The sequence below is a fragment of the Leptinotarsa decemlineata genome, unplaced genomic scaffold (genome assembly GCF_025532065.1).
Source record: "Leptinotarsa decemlineata unplaced genomic scaffold, Ldec_3_MD MMD2_tig00000133_RagTag_RagTag, whole genome shotgun sequence".
NCBI classification, from domain to species: Eukaryota; Metazoa; Arthropoda; class Insecta; order Coleoptera; family Chrysomelidae; genus Leptinotarsa; species Leptinotarsa decemlineata.
Genome location: NW_027412542.1, coordinates 5,719,549 through 5,742,300, shown reverse-complemented (window position 1 = coordinate 5,742,300; position 22,752 = coordinate 5,719,549). Strand labels below are relative to the sequence as shown.

At 34.5% G+C, this 22,752-nt stretch overlaps 1 protein-coding gene across 1 annotated transcript; it reads left to right on the top strand.

Moving 5' to 3' along the window:
- The first annotated feature begins 21,496 nt into the window (after nt 1–21,496).
- LOC111502900 (uncharacterized) lies at nt 21,497–22,240 on the top strand. The gene has a single exon (XM_074172439.1). It carries the CDS (start codon nt 21,497–21,499, stop codon nt 22,238–22,240), a length of 744 nt encoding a protein of 247 aa, XP_074028540.1.
- The last annotated feature ends 512 nt before the right edge of the window (nt 22,241–22,752 follow it).

Below are 22,752 nucleotides of genomic sequence, written 5' to 3'. Positions count from 1 at the left end.
TCTATATGCAAGACAATCTCCAAAAGTGTAAACTTGTAAAAGCTAAGGAATAACGAGATTTGATCTTCCAGCATGCGATTCCCATTAAAGGTTGACTGTAACTACCATTTCACGTAACGGTCGATTGAATGAGTAGACCAAATCATAGGGAGAAGACTAAACTATTCGAGTTAACCCAACCGTTAACCAGTTGGGTAAGCGTGAATGGTTTAGTCTTCTCCCTAGGTGATGTAATTGATACAATTTCTTCTGGTCTTCAATAAGAAAAAGTCCCACTCCATCAACTTGAGCTGCAATGACGCTCCCAAAATATGACATTCGCTATTTGTAGTATATAATGGAGGTGATATGAAAAGATAGCGAATATCGATTTATAAAAGAGTAGCTCTCGTTATACCCATGATTGAACGAACCATCAATATGACATTATTATACCAGAGTACGGCTGCCTAACGTATCGAAATATCATATCGGCACCATGGCAACGTATACCGAGGTTGATGGTTTCGCCATGGTAAAAATTAACTAGTAAGTCCACTCCCACTACTTTCATTCATAAATTCACAAAGTTCTCGATGACCCCGTAACGAAGTGCGGAACCAATTTCGTTCTTTTACTATAGGCGTGCGCTCATATAAAAATGAAATTTAAGGATATTATAGAAGATTTTGGGGTAAGTTATTTATTACCAACTACAAAAACTAAAAACAATAATAACAACAGCGAATAAACTAAACCCAATATCAATTTCCGGCCGTTTATTATAACTAATCCGATGCCCATGTACCGTCGAATCCTTCGATACTACAGTACTGAACGTGTTGGATGAGAATCTCATCCTAAAAGCGGTTGAAGGTCCCCGGCAACTCGGGCGGATCACGTGGTAAGAGAGCCTACTGGTTGTATTATTCTACCATGGTTTCGCGTTGGAGATACTGGTGTGCATCAGGTATCGTGTTCAATTGTATATGCCAATATATTTTTTTAAATTATCAATAAAGGTTAAAGTATACCAGGAAGGCTCGTTTTGAAAGCAGTTCCAGATGCACATGGTGTTGCAGTATTTCCTAATAGCAACAAAAGTTAATGAGGTACCATTTTTCAAACCACAAAGAGCCCTTATCGAGTTTTTTCTGAAAAATCGGGAGTGATGCAGGTTTGAATGGAATTATTGGTTTCTTCATAGATCTTGATTTTGTCTGATAGATTGATATAGAGATCACTAAAGTATAAAGTATAATGCTCTGGTCACTATTTATTTGAATACAAGGAATACAGAATTTCACTAGTTCGGACTTCCATTGTCTACTATATAAAATGATTTGAAATCCCTGAAACAACTAAAAAAGAAGCTTTATTTAGCTTTATTTTTATTTATTCAATTGTTCTATTTTTACTTGTATTTTATTTCACTATTATTTCATTTCAGGTTTATTTTGGTTAATATAATTGTTATTTTCAGCTATTCATTTTCAATTCTTCTTAGTTGTTTCAGGGATTTCAAATAATTTTATATAGTAGACAATGGAAGTCCGAACTAGTGAAATTCATCATGAAACATTGTCAGTCACCTACAAACAAACAAGGAATACTGTTCCCCGAAGATAACCTCCGTTGATGTTTGATCCGGTGATCTTGGCGGCCAAGAAATAAGTCCTTGTTATCCACATATCAGGGAAAATTACCATTCTATTAAACTTAGCATTCATTATTGAAGAGCCCACACATAGATATAACAGTAAGTTCAACTTCTAGATAACGCTGTCACCAAGATAGAGGGAAGACAATTAGATTCATTTTCATCAAGTAACGAGTCAGTGTATTCATAACATACGGTGTTAGATACTGATCTCGCTGAAATGTCAAGCAGCATATTGAGGACCCCTCGGAAGTGGGCAGTAGTGGACGGATGTGGCAGATCATAAAATATTGTGATTTGCCACAGCCGGTATGGGCGGGTCAACCCAATTTTTTTGTCGCAAAAAAGTATTTTATGAGCGTTTGGGTCGTTTTCTACCTGCAGTGGCTATATTTACTTATTCATATACAATTGATATTGTTATAACAGTTTAATTCAAAATATTCACATTATATTCGACATGTATGCTTATTTTAAAAGATATTAGGTATCGGGAAAAATTTTGGTATTTTATCATCAAATGAATCCAATGAATCTTCGTCGAATGTATGAATGAAGAGTCTACAATTTTCTCAACTGAATGTTATAATTTCCACCTGTCCCCTTCTTTCAAAACATGTTCAAACATTTTCGTCATTTTCCGGAATGGTAATTTTCAAGGACATCTTTTATTTCGAACGTCATTTTTCATCTTTTAAGATTTTTTATATCAAATCATACGACAACATTGAATGTTCAACATAAATACTGAATGTTTCACATTCAAACCAACTCAATTATGTACGCCTATGGAATAGCCACTTGAAAATATTACTCTGCTGTTCAAAAAAACAGACTATAGCTTCTGCACACATAAACCATGTGGGGAAGATTCTATTGAGCGAGCGTTTCGTTTCAAAATGTTTTTTGAAGAGAAAAATAAATAGAAAAATCTGCATAAATGTTTTGATGGTGCTTGATGTTCCAATTATTAACAGTGACATTTTGAAGCTTTTGTAATAGTCAATCGAAAAGTAATATTGACGCTAGTTCGCTTTAATACTGATTTTACTGTGAAGAGATGCAATAGAGATATAACGGTTATCTAATGAATATTGTTTACGTTTACGGAAGTGTGGTATGCATATAATAAACGAAAGACTTCCAAGCAGCAAAGAGTTATCGCCAAAAAAACACTTGAATCATTTCTGAAAACTATTTCAACAAAGGTGAAATTTGTTATAATCCTGTTAAACTGGTTATAGCGAAGAATTACACCGGTATGTGCAATAGCTATACAGACTTTTGACGTCAACCAATCAGCCTTTTGATATGTGTAATAAATTTAATGTTGCTGTATATTATTATTTGTTTTGATGACGCAATGATGTCATTATAAAAATAAATACAAGGTTTATATTGGCATTCCAGCAAATAAGACGGGACATGTAGGTAGGTCATTTTGCGACTGTATCACTTGCAGCAAATGGTGATTAAATGAAAAATTCAATCGTTCAAATTTATTTTAATAAATGTTGCTCCTGATTCGAAATGTCCACGTGTCTTCTGGAGTTTAAATGAAAACGGAAATAATCTGATCTTTTACATTTGAAATTGCATAATTCACAAAAAAATGTTGCTTCTTTTCCACATTCATACTTCAAATGCCTATTGATGTTACCTTTTGACTTGTACGACTTAGTGCAAGTCCCACAACTATACATTCCATTTTGCATCACGTAATTTCCACCTGAAAACAGATCATCTATATTATCCAATAAACAAAATTTTCAACCTGAAAATAATAAACTACCAACACCCTATGTAATAAAATATATTGTGAACAGATACATAATCTGTAAAGATTGTCAGTAAGTGAACTGAAAAGAGTAATTTTTGAATCAATATTAAGAAAAGTGTAGTATTCAAATTCTGAATTCATTTCCTTCGAATCAAATCATATATTCAATAACCATGTAATTAATTATTAGTAAAGGAATGAACCCAAAGCAGCTATGTTTACTTTTGACTCAAAATGTTGATGACAATCCTCATCATTTTTTTGTTCATACTTAGTTTATACCACGTTTTTGAATAGAACTGCCTATACTTGATGTAAATCCAAATTAAAACTTATCAATACAGTTTATTGTATGATTTTTACTATAAAGGATTTCACAAAAACCGCGACAAGTGTTTCGCTATACAGCTTTCTCAAGCGTGAACTAAAAGTTATTTCTAAACTACAACTATTTTATACTCTAACATATTACCTACTTGTATGCATACTTTCTAATGGAAGAATCTACCTGAAAAGATGAATTCATTAACTATATGAATGAATTAATTCTTTCGAAAGTCTTACCGTAAATATACCCACCTTCGCTTACCTGGAAATTCAATAATGGTGAATTATTCATAGTCCGGTCAAATTAGACTAGAAAATAAGAGTGAAGGTACGTAAATTTACGACAAGCTGCAAATGCGTATAATTGTTCAAAACGTAGTTAAAAATAAGATTTTGAAATTCCGAATGATTGCGCAGCCTGAAAACAAATTTATTCAAGATCAAAGATCAAAAATTTCGAAAAAAATCGTTTTTCGCGATTTTCAGGAAAACGGTAAGTTTCATCATAAAATAACTTTAGATAAAATTGAAGACCATAAAATTCTCTACAAAAAATGTATCATACTTTTTTTTAGAGCCACCGTTTCTGAGATACGACGAGTCAAAAAGTTGTAATCGTCAGTATATGCATAAGTATGCCACGTATATACATCTCTGAAATTGTAATTGAAGTAAAAATATTTTTCTCTTGGTATACATAAGTATAAATATAAGAATATCAGGTAGAATAAAATCCAGTCCCTTAATTTGTACGCTAGTGTAACCTTGAGCCAACTTCTGTCTCCCTGTTCAGTTCTGTGCGTGGCTAGGGTCGTATACCTGCTTTGTGTCAAAATGTCCAATAAATAAAATACCGTTAGTCTTGAGCGCTACGCTGTAGTAAAAACACGTGTTTAACCTAACCTATTTCGTGCTATTTTGTCCAAATATTGTTTTATTTGCGAAAAACTTTTAACTGAAGGTAAAAGTGTTACTGTTGAACATGGTATGAAGACATTAATCAATGCAAGTATCGAAAGAGCAGATGACTTTTCAGAATATCTGAAAAGTCAGAAATCTGTGACAATACATGAATATTGTCGTAGAAATTATACTCGGAAGTGTTCTATTGCTGCAGTTAAAAGACAACGCGACGAACAAGAAGCCAGTACATCAACAGTAGATCCTCCTCGTACAAGATCACGTGTAAGTGATTCAGCTTTTTGCTTTACAAATTTATGCTTATTTGGCGGCAAGGAATTGAATGAAGAGCATGAGAGAAGAAAATACTTGGTTTCTCGCCGTCGAATTAATAAAGTAAGTATTATAAAAGTTCACGATGGAAAAGTACCTGTTGACCCTGTATTATTGTTCCAGCGCATGAGTATTACTACAGCATTACAAGATGAAATTGAGAAATATTTTGAATATGAATTGGCTCCCTACCCTTTATCGTTGTTTGATGACCTCGGGATGCGTAAAACACATAAGTTTGCCATTTACGATTGTTTCCAACAGGTCAAAAAATATATTGGTTAAACAGGCTAATAACGATGCCGACGTACTGATTATTGGAACAGCTATAGAGCAATTTAATTTGACAAATACAACTATTGTTGTTTGTGAAGATGTAGACTCACTCGTACTTTTTACTGCTAGAAAAACTATTTTCTTTCTAAAGTCAGGAAAAGCTCAAAGTCAAACCGAAATATATTCATCTACTTTTGCAAAGAGTCAAAATCATGTACTATTTTTACACGCAATAACTGGCTGTGATACGACGTCTGCATTTTACAGGAGGGGTAAAGCAACATTTTTTTAAATTTAGTTCAATGTGCTGAAGTTTTCAAACAACAACAACAAGAAATTATCGCCAACGGGATTCAGTTTCTTCTTTCTATGTACAAAGCTCCGAAAAAAACCACCTGCTTAGATAATTATCGATATGCATATTTCGTAAAAACCACTAAAAATAAGAAACAGGTGCAATTAGCTTGTCTTCCTCCAACCTCAGTTGCTGCTCATCAACATCTTTTCCGGGTATATTACCAAGTTCAAGTGTGGCTTGGTTATCAGCTAGACCCAAAAGACTGGGGTTGGAAGTTGATCGACAATTAGAACCTATTCAGACTTTACTCCCACCTGCGCCGGAAAAACTGCTGAACACAATTTTTTGCAACTGTAAAAAGGGATGCAGCGCTAAATGTGGTTGTGAAAAAGTTGGACTGTTGTGTTCTCTGGTACGTACACATTGTCAAGGCCAGTCATGTTCTAATGCTGAATCACCAATAGTGGAGGATTCATTTGATACCAACGAGGAAACATGCGATACATCACTCTTGACGCAGTTTTCCTACACCCAGGATGAACATCAAGAAGAAGAAGAAGATCAAGAAGAAGACCAAGAAGAAGAACGACAAGAAGAAGTATTTGAAGGTTATGACTCAGATGAATAAATTTCTACATTTTTTAATTTCAATCGCTTTTATAATTTCCAACCCTTCCTAATATATTTTTTATGCAAGTTTTCAATTTGACAGAATCACAACAGACATGTGGAATAGCTCTACTGGGGAAACCACTTTAAAAAAAACGCTAAGTACACTACCTCATAGGTGGCGTGGAAACGTGTGCATATAATGACGATTACAACTTTTTGACTCGTCGTATCTCAGAAACGGTGGCTCTAAGAAAAAAAGTATTGATACATTTTTTGTAAAGAATTTTATGATCTACAATTTTTATCTGAAGATATTTTATGACAAAACTTACCGTTTTCCTGAAAATCGCGGAAAACCAATTTTTTTCGAGATTTTCAACCTTTGACCTCAAATAATTTTTTTTCCAGGCATCGCAATCATTCGGAATTTCAAAATATTTTTTTTAACTATGTTTTGAACAATTACACGCTTTTGCAGCTTGTTGTAAATTTATGTACCTTCCAATGTTTAGATTGACCGGATTATTAGTTCAGTTTGATCGTTCATAAAATATTGAGGTTTTTGAATTTGTTTAATTCCATAGTCTCCAACAGGTAAATTTTCGAACCTTTTTTCTGGAAATGAATGCATGGTTGAACTCATGTCCCTCTGTAATTAAATGAGTGGCATAAGTGAAGTTTATTTTACCATTCTGGAAACTATTTCTGTGGCATATGTGCCACATATGCATTAGACTGCTATTTCTGCGATAGCAGTCTAATGCATTCTCTATTATAAAAAAAAACTTATACTGCCAGCTTTGAAGCAAGTTTACCCAATTCGAATAGATGGGGATGGGGATGAAAGTTATAGAACCTTAACCTCATTAGGCCAACCCATTACAAATATTTCAGATTTTCTGCACAACAAAGGTGTAAATATTGCTTTCAAAACCAACAACAACTTGCACATTGAGAATAACAAAGATAAAAGTTCAGTTTCAGCAAAATCGATAGAAACAGTGTTAGGACATCGAAAATGTATTTCTTGAATGAAATGAATAAAAACACTTTTGTTTAAATTCCACTGGAAAATGTTATTCAGTTTTATGCTTGACAATGGGATCAAATCCGAAACCGGTCGTATAAATAAAATTTTTCAGTGGTATTTAGACAAAATTGTTTTTATTCATTTCATTTGAGTGATCATAAATTACCATAAAGTAAACAAGTCATCAATCACACATATAGGAAATGTATTTGAACGTGTATCCCGAAAGACGACAATCACATCGAACTATGTTCAAGTCATTGGATAAAAATCACACCGAATTTGGTTCATTTGAAAAGCCAATGAGAAAATACGGAGACAGAATCAACAATCAAAATTTGAAAAATGAGGTGGGTATAAGGTAAATTAGACATTGTGTCCTTTTCAATGAAAGTACAACTTTGAACAAATAAAAATAATTAACTAAAATGAGAAGACAAAAGTAAATCACAGCAAATGCTGGCCTTCTTCATGGTAAAACAACTGTACCCTTCTTCGATTATTATTCACTGCACGATTAATTTCCCTCCTCCTCAATCTTCCAAACTCTCTAACAATGCTGTGTTAAAGGTCTTCAATATTTTCATATTCCTTCTAACCATAAACTTTATTTTTCAGTGTACCCTATAAGAATGTATCCATAACACTCAAGTCCGGAGACCTAGCTGGCCACCTCACCGGCCCATTATTCCCTATTCATTTATCACCAAACCTTTGATTGAATATCAATAATTCGGAACATTGTTTGGAACTTTTGAGAAGCAGCCTTTGCAATTCCGGCGACATGATTGTGCTGAAACATATTGTGTCCATTTTGAACCCCAACAAACTTATTGAAGCAGAAAGCGGAATTGTGTGTCCTGACATTATTATATCTGGTTGAGAGATAATTATCTTTTTGGAGAAAACCGATGCCTGGGTTTTCGTAACATTGAATTGAAGCTGGTTACTTTCACCCAAATTCGAAATCACCTCTAGATCCTTATTAAGACATACAACTTCCTGGTGCCGGTGAAGATATGTATCCGCACCCGATGTCCCGGAATCCACATGGAATGACGAGATAAGTGTGCTGTCGTCAGCAAAGCAATATATGGGATTCTTGGTTTTTTCCAATAAGTCGTTGATATACAATAAAAATAAGGTTGGAGACAATATGAACCCCTTGGGAACACCAGCATTGATGGTAAAAAGGAACGTTCTCTAAGGATGATCCGACAAGCCATAGCATCGAAGTTTGGTCAGCAAACTCTCATGCCACCACAGTCAAAGGCCTTAAAAATATCGAGTCCAACAGCTCTTGACTTTCCATGTTTCTCGATTGCTTTATTGAGTGACATACGATGGAAGGTCGCCTGTTGATCTTTTTTTCAAAAGCCATTAGGATATGCTGGTATATGGCTTTCTCCGTGATTTTTGATATCACTGATGGTGCAGGATGACTGGTCTATAGACATTTGGAAGATTTATTTTGCCCTTTTTCGAAATGGGCTGAACGCATGCATTATATAATAATAATACTCTGTATTCAATTTTGCATAATACAAAGAAATATCTCACAATAAAATGAAGTGAATAAAGCCGATGAGCGATAAGTGCTATTGCACCTGTTTCGCCATACAATACCTAAAAATACGGATAACTATAACATACATATACAAGTACTAAACAATAGAAAAAAATTTATAAATAAATACATAGTATATAAAATAATAATCAGAGTAATTATAAAGTTCCTCCCTATTTATGTAAGTAATAATAATTGTGATACAAAAGTGTTATCTTACGAAACATATGGATGAAGCTAATGAGCGGTAATGTTGTTGCACTTTTTTAGCAGTAAAATGTGATAATGTTTAAAAGGAATGCGAATGATGGAATAGTTACGCAGAAGAATAAATAATGTTGAAGTAAAAACATAGTTCATAAAGTAGTATTAGTGGGGATGACAATAAAGCTCTCATTCATGTGAGCAGTACACAACAACATACTAGGGTTCAGGATTTGTTTAGTAAACATGATCATCGAAAAAGTGATGAACTAATTGTCTTGGATTCTCAAGAATGAACTTCTTTAATGCATTTTTGAATTGAGGCAGATATATAAATCTTTTCAACCGTTCAGGTAATTTATTATATAATTTTGGTGCTAAGTATTGAAAAGAACGTTGTGTTGTTGTTTTCACCATATAGGGAACTGGGTGTTGGTTTCGATTTCGTGTATACTATAGATGTGTAGTGAGAACTGGTGTTTGTGTGGAGTGATATTTTATGAGTGTAAGGAAAAATATAGCTGTCTAGTGTCCATGATTTTTGCTTCCAGGTACAGTTGATCTGAGTTGTATAGTCGATCTTTTGAGAAAATGAGCTTTGACTTATTTCTAGAGGATGTAAGTAGGTTTTTGCTGCAGCTCCCCATCCTAGTATTCCATATCGAAGACGACTTTCCACTAGTGCGTGGTATAGTATTTTTAGTAAGTGTGTTGGTAATATCTCTTTGAGATATTTGAATCTATAGAGAATAGTCTGTAGTTTATTGATAATATATTTTATATGAGAATCCCATCTTAGGTGTGAGTCGATTATGACTCTTAGATATTTAATTTCATTGAGAGGTAAGATATGGCATGGATTGCCATTTATGTTCACTGTTAAGTTATTGAATATGGGTAAATCAGTTTTGTTACAGCTGAAAGGGACGTACTTTGTTTTTTCTAAGTTCACTGTGATCAGTTTACTACTCAAAAATGTTTTTATTTTACTAAAGTCATTTTGAGTTTTTTCTTTGAGTGCCTCTCAGGTATAAGCAGTATAAAGTATTACTGTATCATCAGCGAAACCAAGAATGAATTGAAGAGAGTATAGTTCGTTCACGTATATATTGAAAAGAATGGGTCCTAAGACAGTACCTTGTGGTATTCCGTATTCGATTTTTCTCGTTTCGCTGACAACTTGGTCGAGTTTCACTCGTTGATATCTATTTGAGAGGTAACTTTCGAAGAGCTTCAGGCTCTGTCCTCTTACACCTATGTTTTCAAGCGATCTCAAAAGCAAACCATGATGAACCGTGTCGAATGCTTTGGAAAGGTCTATAAATACGCAAAGACACGGTTTGCTATCATGAAGTGCTGTGATTATTTCAGACATTAAAGTCATTATTGCGTCTTCGGTGGATTTCTTTTCTTGAAAGCTAAATTGATGTTTAGAAATTATATTGTATTTATTCAAGAATGAAGTTAAATGATTTTTTAAAGCTTTTTCAAAAATTTTGGAAATATGGATATGGTTTGAGACTTATCTTATCTTATCTTTTTGTAACATAGAGAACCACTGTTATCAGTGACCAAACTACTAGCTCTTGTCACCCCTGCAGAAAAACACACAAAGCGTTGATTAAATGAAGTCGGAAATATTCTGCTTTTATTACGTTTTTCAAGTAACATATCTAAAGTACAATAAAACATACAAATATCAATTGTAAACGAAAAAAACCAAAAATCAATTTCTCATCATTTATTTTCATTTCCTTGTTTTCTATCTGTTCACTTTCGTTGACAGGGTCGTCAACCATGATATCCAATTATTCAAGATGATAAACGATATCAATACCTTTATTCCCAGGACACCTCGTTCTTGTGAGGTGAATTTTTAGATCTGACGGATATTTGAATTTCTTCCAACAAGATGGACATGGATGTGTCGGCTCTTGCCCACATTCGTACCTCAGATGGCGTTTCAATGATTGTTGATGTTTATACGATGAGCCACACTTCAGACAACTGTGTCGACGAAGATAAACATCTACAAAGGTAAGTAGCAAAAGTAATGATAACCTAATAGACAATTTGATGCACCTAAACCAAGAATGTGAGATCATGCATAGCACAGTGAGTTGTGCTCATGTTATTTAACGTGCATGAAATGTCAGTTCGGAGAGAGACAGTGGAGTTTTTTTAAATATAGAGAGAAAATTTTGAAAAGAGTTTTTCTTCATAAAATTTGAGCCTATATGCGGAATTAGGTACAAATGGATTTTTGTCCATTTCGTAATATACATCACAACTTTCATAAACTCCTCAGTTTCAACAATGCTTTATTCCAGATACATTTTTTGGGACTAAGTAGCATCATATTGGGAATATGTTTTTTTACAGAATCCATTCTTGAAATCTGTACGAGGTAACTTCATAAAATATCTGAGTCAACTTTACAAATGAAAATTTAAATTCGTTCAAGGCGCTTGTCGCCTACTTCTCCGGCACAGCACAGCATGGCGCTGTCATCGCCTGATGGCGACGGGTAGTAGAATCGTCCACTTTTCAAGTTACAACCAGCATATTGAAGGTGCTGTTTGTTCGATTTCAAGAGAATTTCTGTTGACATCGAGCGGTGACAAAAAGATGTCTATCACTAGCAGTTCTGACGAAGAAGTTGTTATTATAGCGGCCGCATTATTGAATGTAGAAGAAAATTGTAAAAAAAGGAACGATGTGGGTCCATTTCATTAATCAGAAAAGGGAAAATCTGAGAGAGTTTCATCATCTTTTCAACGACCTGAAAATAGAGAAGGAGAAATGTTTCCAGTATTTAAGAATGACTGCAGGCAAATTTTCAGAACTTCTGGATATTCTAGAGCCTGCCTTAAGAGGCAACTCAATTTTTCCTCGTCCATTTTCATAGGTACCGTTTGACACCGTGCCGTGCCGTGACACTTGTGCCGGACAAGTGGGCGACAAGATTTATAAATGTAGTATACGCTTTCATATACCGTAGAAGGAAATTCCAAACGTACACATCTTTTATTGAGAGTAGTTACAAATTGAGTTGTATAAGGTTTTCCACTCTCTTTTCACAAGTCCTGTGAAAACATATCTTAAACTATTTAAGTAATGACCAAAGAATGTTAAATTTCACGGACGGAGATAACTGTGTCAAAGGCTATTAGTGCCAGACATTTCGTCTACTACTGCGGTATACATTGTCAAAGGCGATAAGTTCCCGAGTGCCCGCAGTAGTAGAAAAAATGCCAGGCATAAAAACTTGCAGACCACTGCCACAAGCTATGGCAGTGGTATGTAGTATTGTTTCACAATATCTAGTCACCCATTTTTTGAACGGCTCTACAATATTTCACAGAATTGTCAGATTATTAAATGAACTTTTCACCGTTCAAGTAGATTTATATTACGCCGTAATTCTACTTATAGTAGATATTTGCACGATTTGGCATGATTGCCTTTTATTAAAAATGTTGGCTTGGCTAGTACACGATGCCTTGCGTTTTCACTATACATTATTATGTTTTTCCCATGGGTTTGACAATAACTGACTACACTATACAATTACACTTCACTTTGTTCCACTGCTACACTGACAATACAATCAAACACTTCAACTAAAAGTTCAAAATAATATTCAATAATATTCAAATGTATATCGCTTCATTAAATCACTTTGTATTGCACTGTCAACTGGACCTCCGCGGTATGTGAGTGGGTAGTCTTTATATATGCCAATGGAAGTCTAAGAAAACCGATAGGATTATTTTCGAAGCGACGCGACTCCTAGAAACACGAGTAGAGTTGAGCGTGACCTTGGCCAAGTCACAGTCGATTGACGACGACCAGCGGCGGCTGGAGTTATTTTTTCAGGGAATGATTGACAATAATATTAACAGAATATCAGTTTTTTTCTATCATGATTTTCGTCATAATAGAAAAACATTATCGACACAACGGAGTGTCAATTTTTATTATAGTGAATTCAGTGCATCACCATAAGATATAATATCAATTATTTGTTCAGGAAACTGCACTAAATAAATAAACGGTTATTTCTACTTTCTCCTGGAAATTTTAATGGATGATTGGTGTTCGAGGAATTGTAATGGGGCCAATCTTGTTCAAAATATATTTGTATTACATTTATGAATTGTATCTGAAAGGGAAAATAATTAGGTTTTCTGACGATATCGTTGTAATCTATAACTGTTGAGTTTCCCTCAAAACAACTGTGTAGGCAGATTTCGTAACGACCTTTGACGTAATAAATGTAGAATAACGGTATTTGTGCTATTTAGCTCGTACACTAAAATCTAACTAGAATTCATAAGTCAAACAATGAAAAAACCAGCAGAACTAGCCAAGAAATACCCAGGTTTTTTGCAGTGCGAAATAGATTGGGAATTATTTGTCAGTTTTTATAGTGGCTCCTTGAATGATGAAAGATATGTAGAGTTATTGATTGTCATTGATATCGATGATCTAAGTAGGAATAATTTGTATTTCCAGTAGGATGGAGTACCTGCCCATAACTGTAGAGGGATACTTCAGCTTCTGGTGCATTGAAATATGGATGAGAAGAGAAAATGTGCCTCTATTTGATGGTCTCGCATCAAAGAGAGCCAAGCTAATGTTCTCAATTCCCTTGAAAAATTTTCAATTTCTAAAAAATATTGAGCACTTTGTAGCATTAAGTGTATTGGAACAGTTGAACAATTGGTACAAAAATGCATTGAAGAAAGTTGTGATATTTTGTGCACCTACTGACAAACAGAAATTTTTCATTTTGAAACGCTCATTTCTTTAGTCACACCTTCATTTTTCACAAAAAATTGACATACACTTTCAAAAGTGAATAGAATTCAATTTATTCAAAATTGTTGTTGATCATTTTTTCTTGTATTTTAATTTTTAATGAACCAAAATGCCAGTGATTTGCCACTAATAAAAAAGTTACCAATGGTGCCCATTGATTTCTCGACCAGCATGTATATAATAGCTATTGATTCAATAATAACACGTTTGGTCATGACAGACAATTATATACTTCAAAATCACAATGAATCATTACCAATGAAAGTGAGTATGATCCTAAAAACGATCTGAAGTCAAATCCCGTCAAATAAAATATTGACACATTTATCATTTTGTTTAATATGTGTCATCATATGCCGTCCAAAATTGCCTTTGATTTTAGTTTTGTACGGACATATACGACAGAAATATTGTTCAGATTTCCCACATTCATATTTCATATGATTCCTGAGGGATGATTTTCTTTTATATGATTGGCCACAGCTGCTACACTTGACTCCTGAAATTTTCAATGTTTTAAATTAACAATTAATTGGAGTTATCAGTATAATTGACATTTACTTCAGCAACGTTCTAGAAAAAAACACCCAGTGATGAGCAAAATGGGAATAACATCAAGTGATCTGAAGCTAAAATCATCAATAGAGGAAAACAATGATTTGGAAGAATGTTTGAGGTTTAAGGAAGTCGCATATATGTTGAACAAAAACTCATTCAGCCAGTGTAGATATCTGAAACTTTCCAATAAAGTAGAAAAACTGTTTACGGTGCACTAAAACAGAAAAATGAGAGGAGAGAGGAAAGAGGAAAAAGCACGCATGTGTCCATGTCTTGAAGTATAATATCAGGAATGAGCCAGTTATCATTCGAAAGTGTTTGTGAATGCAAACAATCGAAACGTCGTAAAGTATCAAGGTTTAGAATATGTTTTATCGATTTCACCTCTTCCTCATTACTTCTCAATGTTCATTTCAGTCGCAATGAGATTAACATCTGACATCTTTCAGAGCTCAACTAAATTGTTGGTTATTAGTTAGAAATTGAAAATTGTGAAAATTGCCATTTGGAGGAAATATTTCTAATCTATTTTACCATATAGATGCCGAATTTGAAATCTCAAAACATTACTGTTTTCCATTTTTGCTAGAAAAAATTACATCTTAGATATTATCGTATCAAACAACAACCTTAAGCCATTCATATTGTAAGAAAAAATTCATAAGATTCTACAATACATACAAATATTATCACATTGAGTAGCATTTTTTCCGTCAAAACATTTTTGAAAACTAGCAAAGAACCATCTGACTCACATACATGAATATGGTGAATATTCTGAATTCTCCAGTACAGTTGATGTGAAAGGGATACCTACCCAAAACAACCATGATTGTTAACTGACATCAAATTATTCTACTCGTCCCACAAAAGTAACTTCATGATTGGGATTATTCTTTCAGTTAAAAACTCAGCCAAACTTTTCCTTAATAGACAAATATTGAACAAAAGTTTGTAGAAACTTACTTTCACTTCAATTATTTTTTATGGCCTGGGTGATAATATAATGAAGAAATCTAAGTAAAGTCGAAAAATATTTAGAAACATTCCATTTCTCTCTTTCTAGAAAAATATATTCAAAATAATATTATCAAGAATCTCAAGATGGTAGTATTATGCATCAAGCAACTAGCCGCACCGTTACGAGTTGAACAATAATATCACAAAAAAAAATAATAGAAAATTATTTAGAAACATTCCATTTCTCTCTTTCTAGAAAAATATATTCAAAATAATATTATCAAGAATCTCAAGATGGTAGTATTCTGCATTAAGCAACTAGCCGCACCGTTACGAGTTGAACAATAATATCACAAAAAAAATAATAGATCCACTTTCTAAACTCTTGATATACTTACTGTTTGTATTAGTGATGTCAATTGCTTCATTTAAACGCATCCTCATGTCCACCTTTATCGCCTGGCCACAGCAAATTACTACTATAATTGAACACTTATTGAATTTCACTGGTTCGGACTGCCATTGTCTAATATAAAGGGTGTAACTAAATAAGTGTAAAACATTTAAGGAGGTGATTTCTCATCGAAAAGAAGATAGAATCTTTCATATAAAGAAATTTCATTGGAGTATCCCTTGTTAAGATACAGCCCCTTAAAGGGGGTACATGGTTGTAAGGGGTGGAAAACGCAACCCCTAAAATTTATTTCCAATGTAACTTTTTGTCTTATCATTTGTTTACCATTTAAAAATTTATTTCCGATAGCCTGTTTCATTCTAAACAAAAAATGTCTCGTGGGTTTTTTGCCCAAAATAAACCAGTTCGCAGCAAAAAATTATTTTAGGAACAACTACAGAGATACATCGTCATAAATGCGGAAATACGAAACTAATCTATCAAGTAGGTCGCTATTAGCGATAGTGACAATTAAATTGGTATGACGCTGTCAGTTTGTGAATTTTCGAAATTGAATTAATACTAATTCTGTGTTGTTGTTCTGTTCCTAATTTGTTACTTTAATAATTCACTTATTATTGAAATGGCATACACAAATGAGGAAATGGCTGATATGCATTACATTTACGGTCTGTCGCAGGGGAATGGGTTAGAAGCTTCTAGAAGATATGCTGAAATGTATCCTCAACGGCAGCATCTTCCATATAGAATATTTGCTCGACTTCATCAACGATTACGAAAATATGGTTCATTGGACAAAAGAACGCAGGATTGTGGTCGCCATCTAGAAGTACGAACACCACAACTTGAGGAAGCAGTACTTAATTTGATTGAAAAACAATCTACTACCAGTACTAGAAAGATTGCTTTCCAGCTAAATGTTGATTATATGACGGTATTTCGAATTTTAAAGGAACAACTCTTACCCTTACCATCTGCAACGAGTACAGGCACTGTTACCGCGAACCGTCTTGAATTTTGCAATTGGATGCTGGAAATGATTAGAAGAAAGTGTGACTTTCTGAAGACGATAAAATTCACAGACGAATGTAGTTTTTCTCGGGACAAGATTATTAATTTTCTTAATTACAACATATGGGCTGATGAAAATCCTCACGCTATTGTCGAAACTAACCATCAAGAACAGTTTCCTCTTAACGTGTGGCTCGGAGTTCATTTTCTACCTCCTCGATTGAATGGTGAGGCATATGTTCAATTTTTAAGAGAAGTGCATCCAGTACTGCTGGAGGAAGTTCCTTCCATTTTAGTTCCATTCCATTTTAGTCAAGTGCTACTTGACTAAAATGGGCTCCCGCCCATTTTAGTCAAGTAGCACGTCAGCATTTAACTGAAACATATGCAAATATCATTCCAGTTGGAGAAATATTTTTCTTGGTATCACAAACACCCTTTCTAGTAACAATGTCGCTCATGGGTTTTCAAATTAAAGTTATGTTTGAATACTTTATGACAAATGCAGGACCACAGAACTGGCCCGCTCGATACCAGGATCTCAATCCTCTCGATTTCTCTATTTGGGGCCATTTACAGCATTTGGTTTATCGTACTCCTGTTCGCGATGTAGAGGACTTATGAAACCGCATCATCGATGCGTGCAGGGTAATCAGAGAGACTCCAGGAATATTTGAGCGAATACGTGGCTCAATGTGCCGACGTCTAGACGCATGCGTAATGTCTGAAGGTAGACATATTGAACATTTACTATGATTTCTACATGTTGTGTGTTTTGTTATTAATAAATTAGTTTTGTTTATTACCCTTTAATCGTTTAATGCAGGTACTAACTACAGAATAACAATAAATCCAGTTCGCATTTATGACGATGTATCTCTGTAGTTATTCGTAAAATAATTTTTTTCTGCGAACTGGTTTATTTTGGGCAAAAAACCCAGGAGGCATTTTTTGTTTAGAATGAAACAGGCTATCGGAAATGAATTTTTAAATGGTAAACAAATAATAACCACCCACGTTTTCCACCCCTTACAACCATGGGATGAACCAAATAAATTTCTGGCTAAGTGTCTTTTTGATAGTACAAAACGTCAGGTTAATTTCAATATTGTAACTTTTTTAGTGCTTGTGAAAAAATTGTCATGCAAATTTTATGTACCCCCTTTAAGGGGCTGTATCTTAACAAGGGATGCTCAAATGAAATTTCTTTATATGAAAGATCCTATCTTTTTTTCGATGAGGAATCACCTTCTTAAATGTTTTACACTTATTCAGTTACATCCTGTATAGTCAAGTTTGCCAAGTTGTAGTTGAGATTCGAAAGTGCCCACTCACTTTAGAAATATCTACTTGCGTATCGATTCCTCCCAAGTTTTCTGAATCGAACTATCACTATAATACAATCCATCATCTATATCTCGGTGAATCCCACACAATAGAAATTCGTACATATTTTCAATACTTATATGAATATTGACTAAATAGTATCCAATAGAGATGTTTGCAAGTTTTTCGAAAGTAGTGTTGAGGGACAAAGAATACCATAATTTTTTCTCAACCATTTCACTCATAACTATTAATGAATACTGAACTCACTTTCAAAAAATTCAATAGAAGTGAAATATCCTATCTGTGAAAATTGTACAAACAAAAAACTGAAATATCATTCCAGTTGGAGAAATATTTTTCTTGGTATCACAAACACCCTTTCTAGTAACAATGTCGCTCATGGGTTTTCAAATTAAAGTTATGTTTGAATACTCGATTTCTCTATTTGGGGCCATTTACAGCATTTGGTTTATCGTACTCCTGTTCGCGATGTAGAGGACTTGAAAAACCGCATCATCGATGCGTGCAGGGTAATCAGAGAGACTCCAGGAATATTCGAGCGAATATGTTATTAATAAATTAGTTTTGTTTATTACCCTTTAATCGTTTAATGCAGGTACTAACTACAGAATAACAATAAATCCAGTTCGCATTTATGACGATGTATCTCTGTAGTTGTTCGTAAAATAATTTTTTGCTGCGAACTGGTTTATTTTGAGCAAAAAACCCTAGGAACATTTTTTGTTTAGAATGAAACACGCTATCGGAAATAAATTTTAAGGGTTGCGTTTTCCACCCCCCTATTTCACTATTATTTCATTTCAGGTAATTTTTGCTTAATATAATTGTTATTTTCAGCTATTCATTTTCAATTCTTTTTTTTTAATTTGAAGGAATTTAAAATCATTTTATATATTAGACAATGGAAGTCCGAACTAGTGAAATTCATCATGAAACATTGTCAATCACCTTCAAACAAACACTCATTGACTTATACAAAATGGATAGTCTAAGATCCGGTATTTTTTGTCTACTATACATAGATTCCCTTTAATAAATTAGACATAATTTGGGTTTTCTGTACAGGGTGTTCAATAAACATGCGGAAAAAAATTGAGGGACTTTCTTTGGACTATTCCAAATATATTTTGTCCTGTTAGGGCGCTTTGTTTTGAATATACGGAGCGAAAAAGAATTTCTACAATAAAAATTTTAATAATTTCAAAATTATTAACGTAGCCGAAATAAAAGTGTAGCGAACTACACTGGACCTACCAAGTGATAAAAATATAACAATTCCGTTGGTACCCATCAACAACATTCTGATTACTACATACGGCTGCAGACATTTGAATAGTATGTCTCTTAAGTGATCCTGGTGTTATTGAAAGAGTTCGGGAGTCGATGAGAAAATTGGATTCTTGCATCCGAGCAGGGGGTAGTCATTTTCAACAGTTCTTGTAGATTAAGAAACATTACATGTAATTTTTGGTAATAAATTGTTATTGTCGAAATTCTATTTCGCTCCGTATCTCTCTTGTACATCCAAATTTTGTCTTCATTTCTCTTTTCGCACGGTATCTTTGATAAATTTACAAAAGAGACGGGTTCAATTAAACTGTACTTTACAATTTTTTTATCATGACTATGAAAATATAACAGATGATTACTTTTTGGTTTGTAACTTCTCCATTCAAATATAAATAATAAGAGTTTCAAAATGAATTACTGTCTTTGAAAATGTGCAAATCAGGTGTGAATCTTTATTTTCACACTATCCGGCCGATAATATAGAATTTCATTCGAAATATAAATCATTTATCGACTTTTAATGTAGCTATACTTTCAAATACATTTTCCAATCGCTTCTTGGTTCCCCTTGGCATTTTTCTCCCGGTACTAACATTCTTAAAATGATTGTGATAGAAGGGTTCTCATGTCAGCATTACTCATGTCTATGGAATGAATTCGTCGAAGATGCTTCTTCATGTCTCCTTTCAACTTTGACCTATGGGCACAATATGGACACCTGATTTGGGCTTCTTTACCACAAACGAAGGTTTTGTGTTGAAGTAGGCCATGTTTTCTACTATAAATTCTATAACATTGATCGCACTGATATTTTCCTGAAAATTGATGAAAATTGTATATACCTTCTACGTATTCATGAGTTCAAAGGTTTTATAATGAAGATATAATAAACTGATGGCGTGAATTGGATTGATGGGATATGGACAAAGAGAAACTTCTGATAGTATTTGTACGTATTGAAAATGGCAGTTCAGGGTGATTATGAACTTTTGCTCACATATTTCACAAAATGAACGTACTATATTCATTTGATTAGTATTTGTTTCAATAATATTTTGGAAACCACCACCACATTGAGTATTTCATTTCCACACCAACATTACTTTTACTTTATATACAAATCTACCAGTCAATGTCAGTCAATGACAAAACACATTTTGAACTGAGTGACTTGTGAGTCTTTTCAAGGTTCACTGATTGAGAAGAGAGCTGGTCCATGAGAGATAATCTCCAAGGCGGCATAATTTTCAATTATATAGAACAATATTCGTATATTTTTTTGTGAAACGAAATTTCACATCAAAATTTAAATTGGAAGTGGTATATTCTCAGAAGATATTTGTTATCGGAAAAGAAAGGTTTTTGGCTTATTTCTTCTCTATCTTTATACACTTTATAACACTCAAGGAAGTGGCAAACCATATAAAACTGTTTCGGGCTTTTGGCTCATATGTCCGATAAATCATTTCCTATATTCAAATCAAGACACCCAATAATATTTTCATCTGTATTAGTTTTCGGACCCGAATGTCACGCAGGTAGCTATAGCTGCCTCCGTGTAAACACACGTGTATTGTAAACACAATATCAACTGAAACCACAAATGTGCGGCTGGCTTCTGCTGATGGCTCCGTGCATTTGTAGTTCTTTTGACAACCAAGTGTTGCCTATCCGTGCATTTGGCTGCACCATACTGATGATGAGCCAAAGGCCCAAAACACGTGTATATCGTTTGCCATTTTCATGAGTGCTATGTTCGATAAATCATTTCCTACATTCAATGTCCTGTTTTTGTATGTCCAGCACATACTTTCTCTTTCAGGATACTTTCTACAAACAAGTGAAGGGCGCCCCCATTGGTTCTCCTCTTTCACCAGTCCTTGCAAACCTTTTCATAGATGACGTTTTTGTCATATGGCCCCACGGCTCCGAAACTCTCCATAATTTCCTTTATCACCTCAACGACCTCCACCCAAATATAAAATTCACAATGGAAATTGAAACCAATAACTCCCTTCCATTCCTAGATGTCTCCATAATTCCCTTTATCACCTCAACGACCTCCACCCAAATATAAAATTCACAATGAAAATTGAAACCAATAACTCCCTTCCATTCCTAGATGTCTTCATCACAAAATCCAATAACTCCTTCACCCACACGGTCTACAGGAAATCAACACACAAACAGATACGTCAACGCAAACTCCCACCATCATCCAGCACAAACCAATTCCGTCTTGAATTATCTCATCCATAGATCTATCAACCTCACGGACCACCACAACAAACCACAAGAGCTAGCCCAACTCAAAACACCTCTCCTTCAAAATGGATTCACAGACCATCAAATTGACAGATCCATCCGTCGTCAACAAACTTCTTCGTCCAGTCCCAAAGATCCAAAAGGCAACAACGTTCTCCACAAAGCTTTCCTTCCCTACATTAAAGGTTTAACTGACAAAATTGGCCAAATTCTCAAAAAACAGGACATAAAAACGATAATCACCGCCAACAATCAAATTTCCACATTCCTTCGTTCTCCCAAGGACAAAATTATCAATGAATCCCAAGGTATACATGAAACTCCATGCTCCGATTGCGATAGAACATATGTAGGCCAGACCAACAGACGTGTGCCAAGTAGAGTATACGAACATCAACTTGCTGTCCGAAAGTCAGATCCATCCTCATCCTTATCAAAACATTATCAAAAGACAGGACACAACATAGACTTTGCGAACACTAAGACCATCGCCTCAGCGAAAACACTCCAAACTCGGATAATTCGCGAGGCCATCGAAATCGAAAAGCGAACTTTCTGCCTGAACAAACGTGATGACGGTCAAAGACTTCTAACTGCCTGAAAAGCACTAATTTCCCGATGATCATCTCCCACCAACTGCTTTCGGCAACACTTGTTTGCCGAAAGCAGGAAACAACACATACGCACGGAGTCAACAACAGAAGCCAACCGCACATTTATGGTTCCAGTTAGAAGACCTAGACTTCACAGGCTACATCTAACATTACCACGTAGGCAGCTATAGCTACCTGCGCGACATCCGAGTCCAGGATATAAATACATATCTCCCTTTTCTGTTTTCTTTGCGCGGCACCTTAAGCCTGAATACAAATTCAAGAAACACTTCAATGTGAAGTTTTCACTAAACAGTTTCATAACAGTTTTTCATATTGTATTAAAGTGTTTCTTGAATAAGTTATGGATTTTCATCAAGTATCGACCCTTTCTTGAATAAGTTATGAATTTTTATCAAGTATCGACCGTTTCTTGAATAAGTTATGGATTTTCATCAAGTATCGACCGATTCCATCACATACCTGAATACACAGATTTCATGTAGTCTGTGAAATATAG

What these genes read in the sequence shown, in the direction of transcription:
- LOC111502900 (XM_074172439.1), top strand. Translation starts at nt 21,497, where the DNA reads ATGTCTTCATCACAAAATCCAATAACTCCTTCACCCACACGGTCTACA.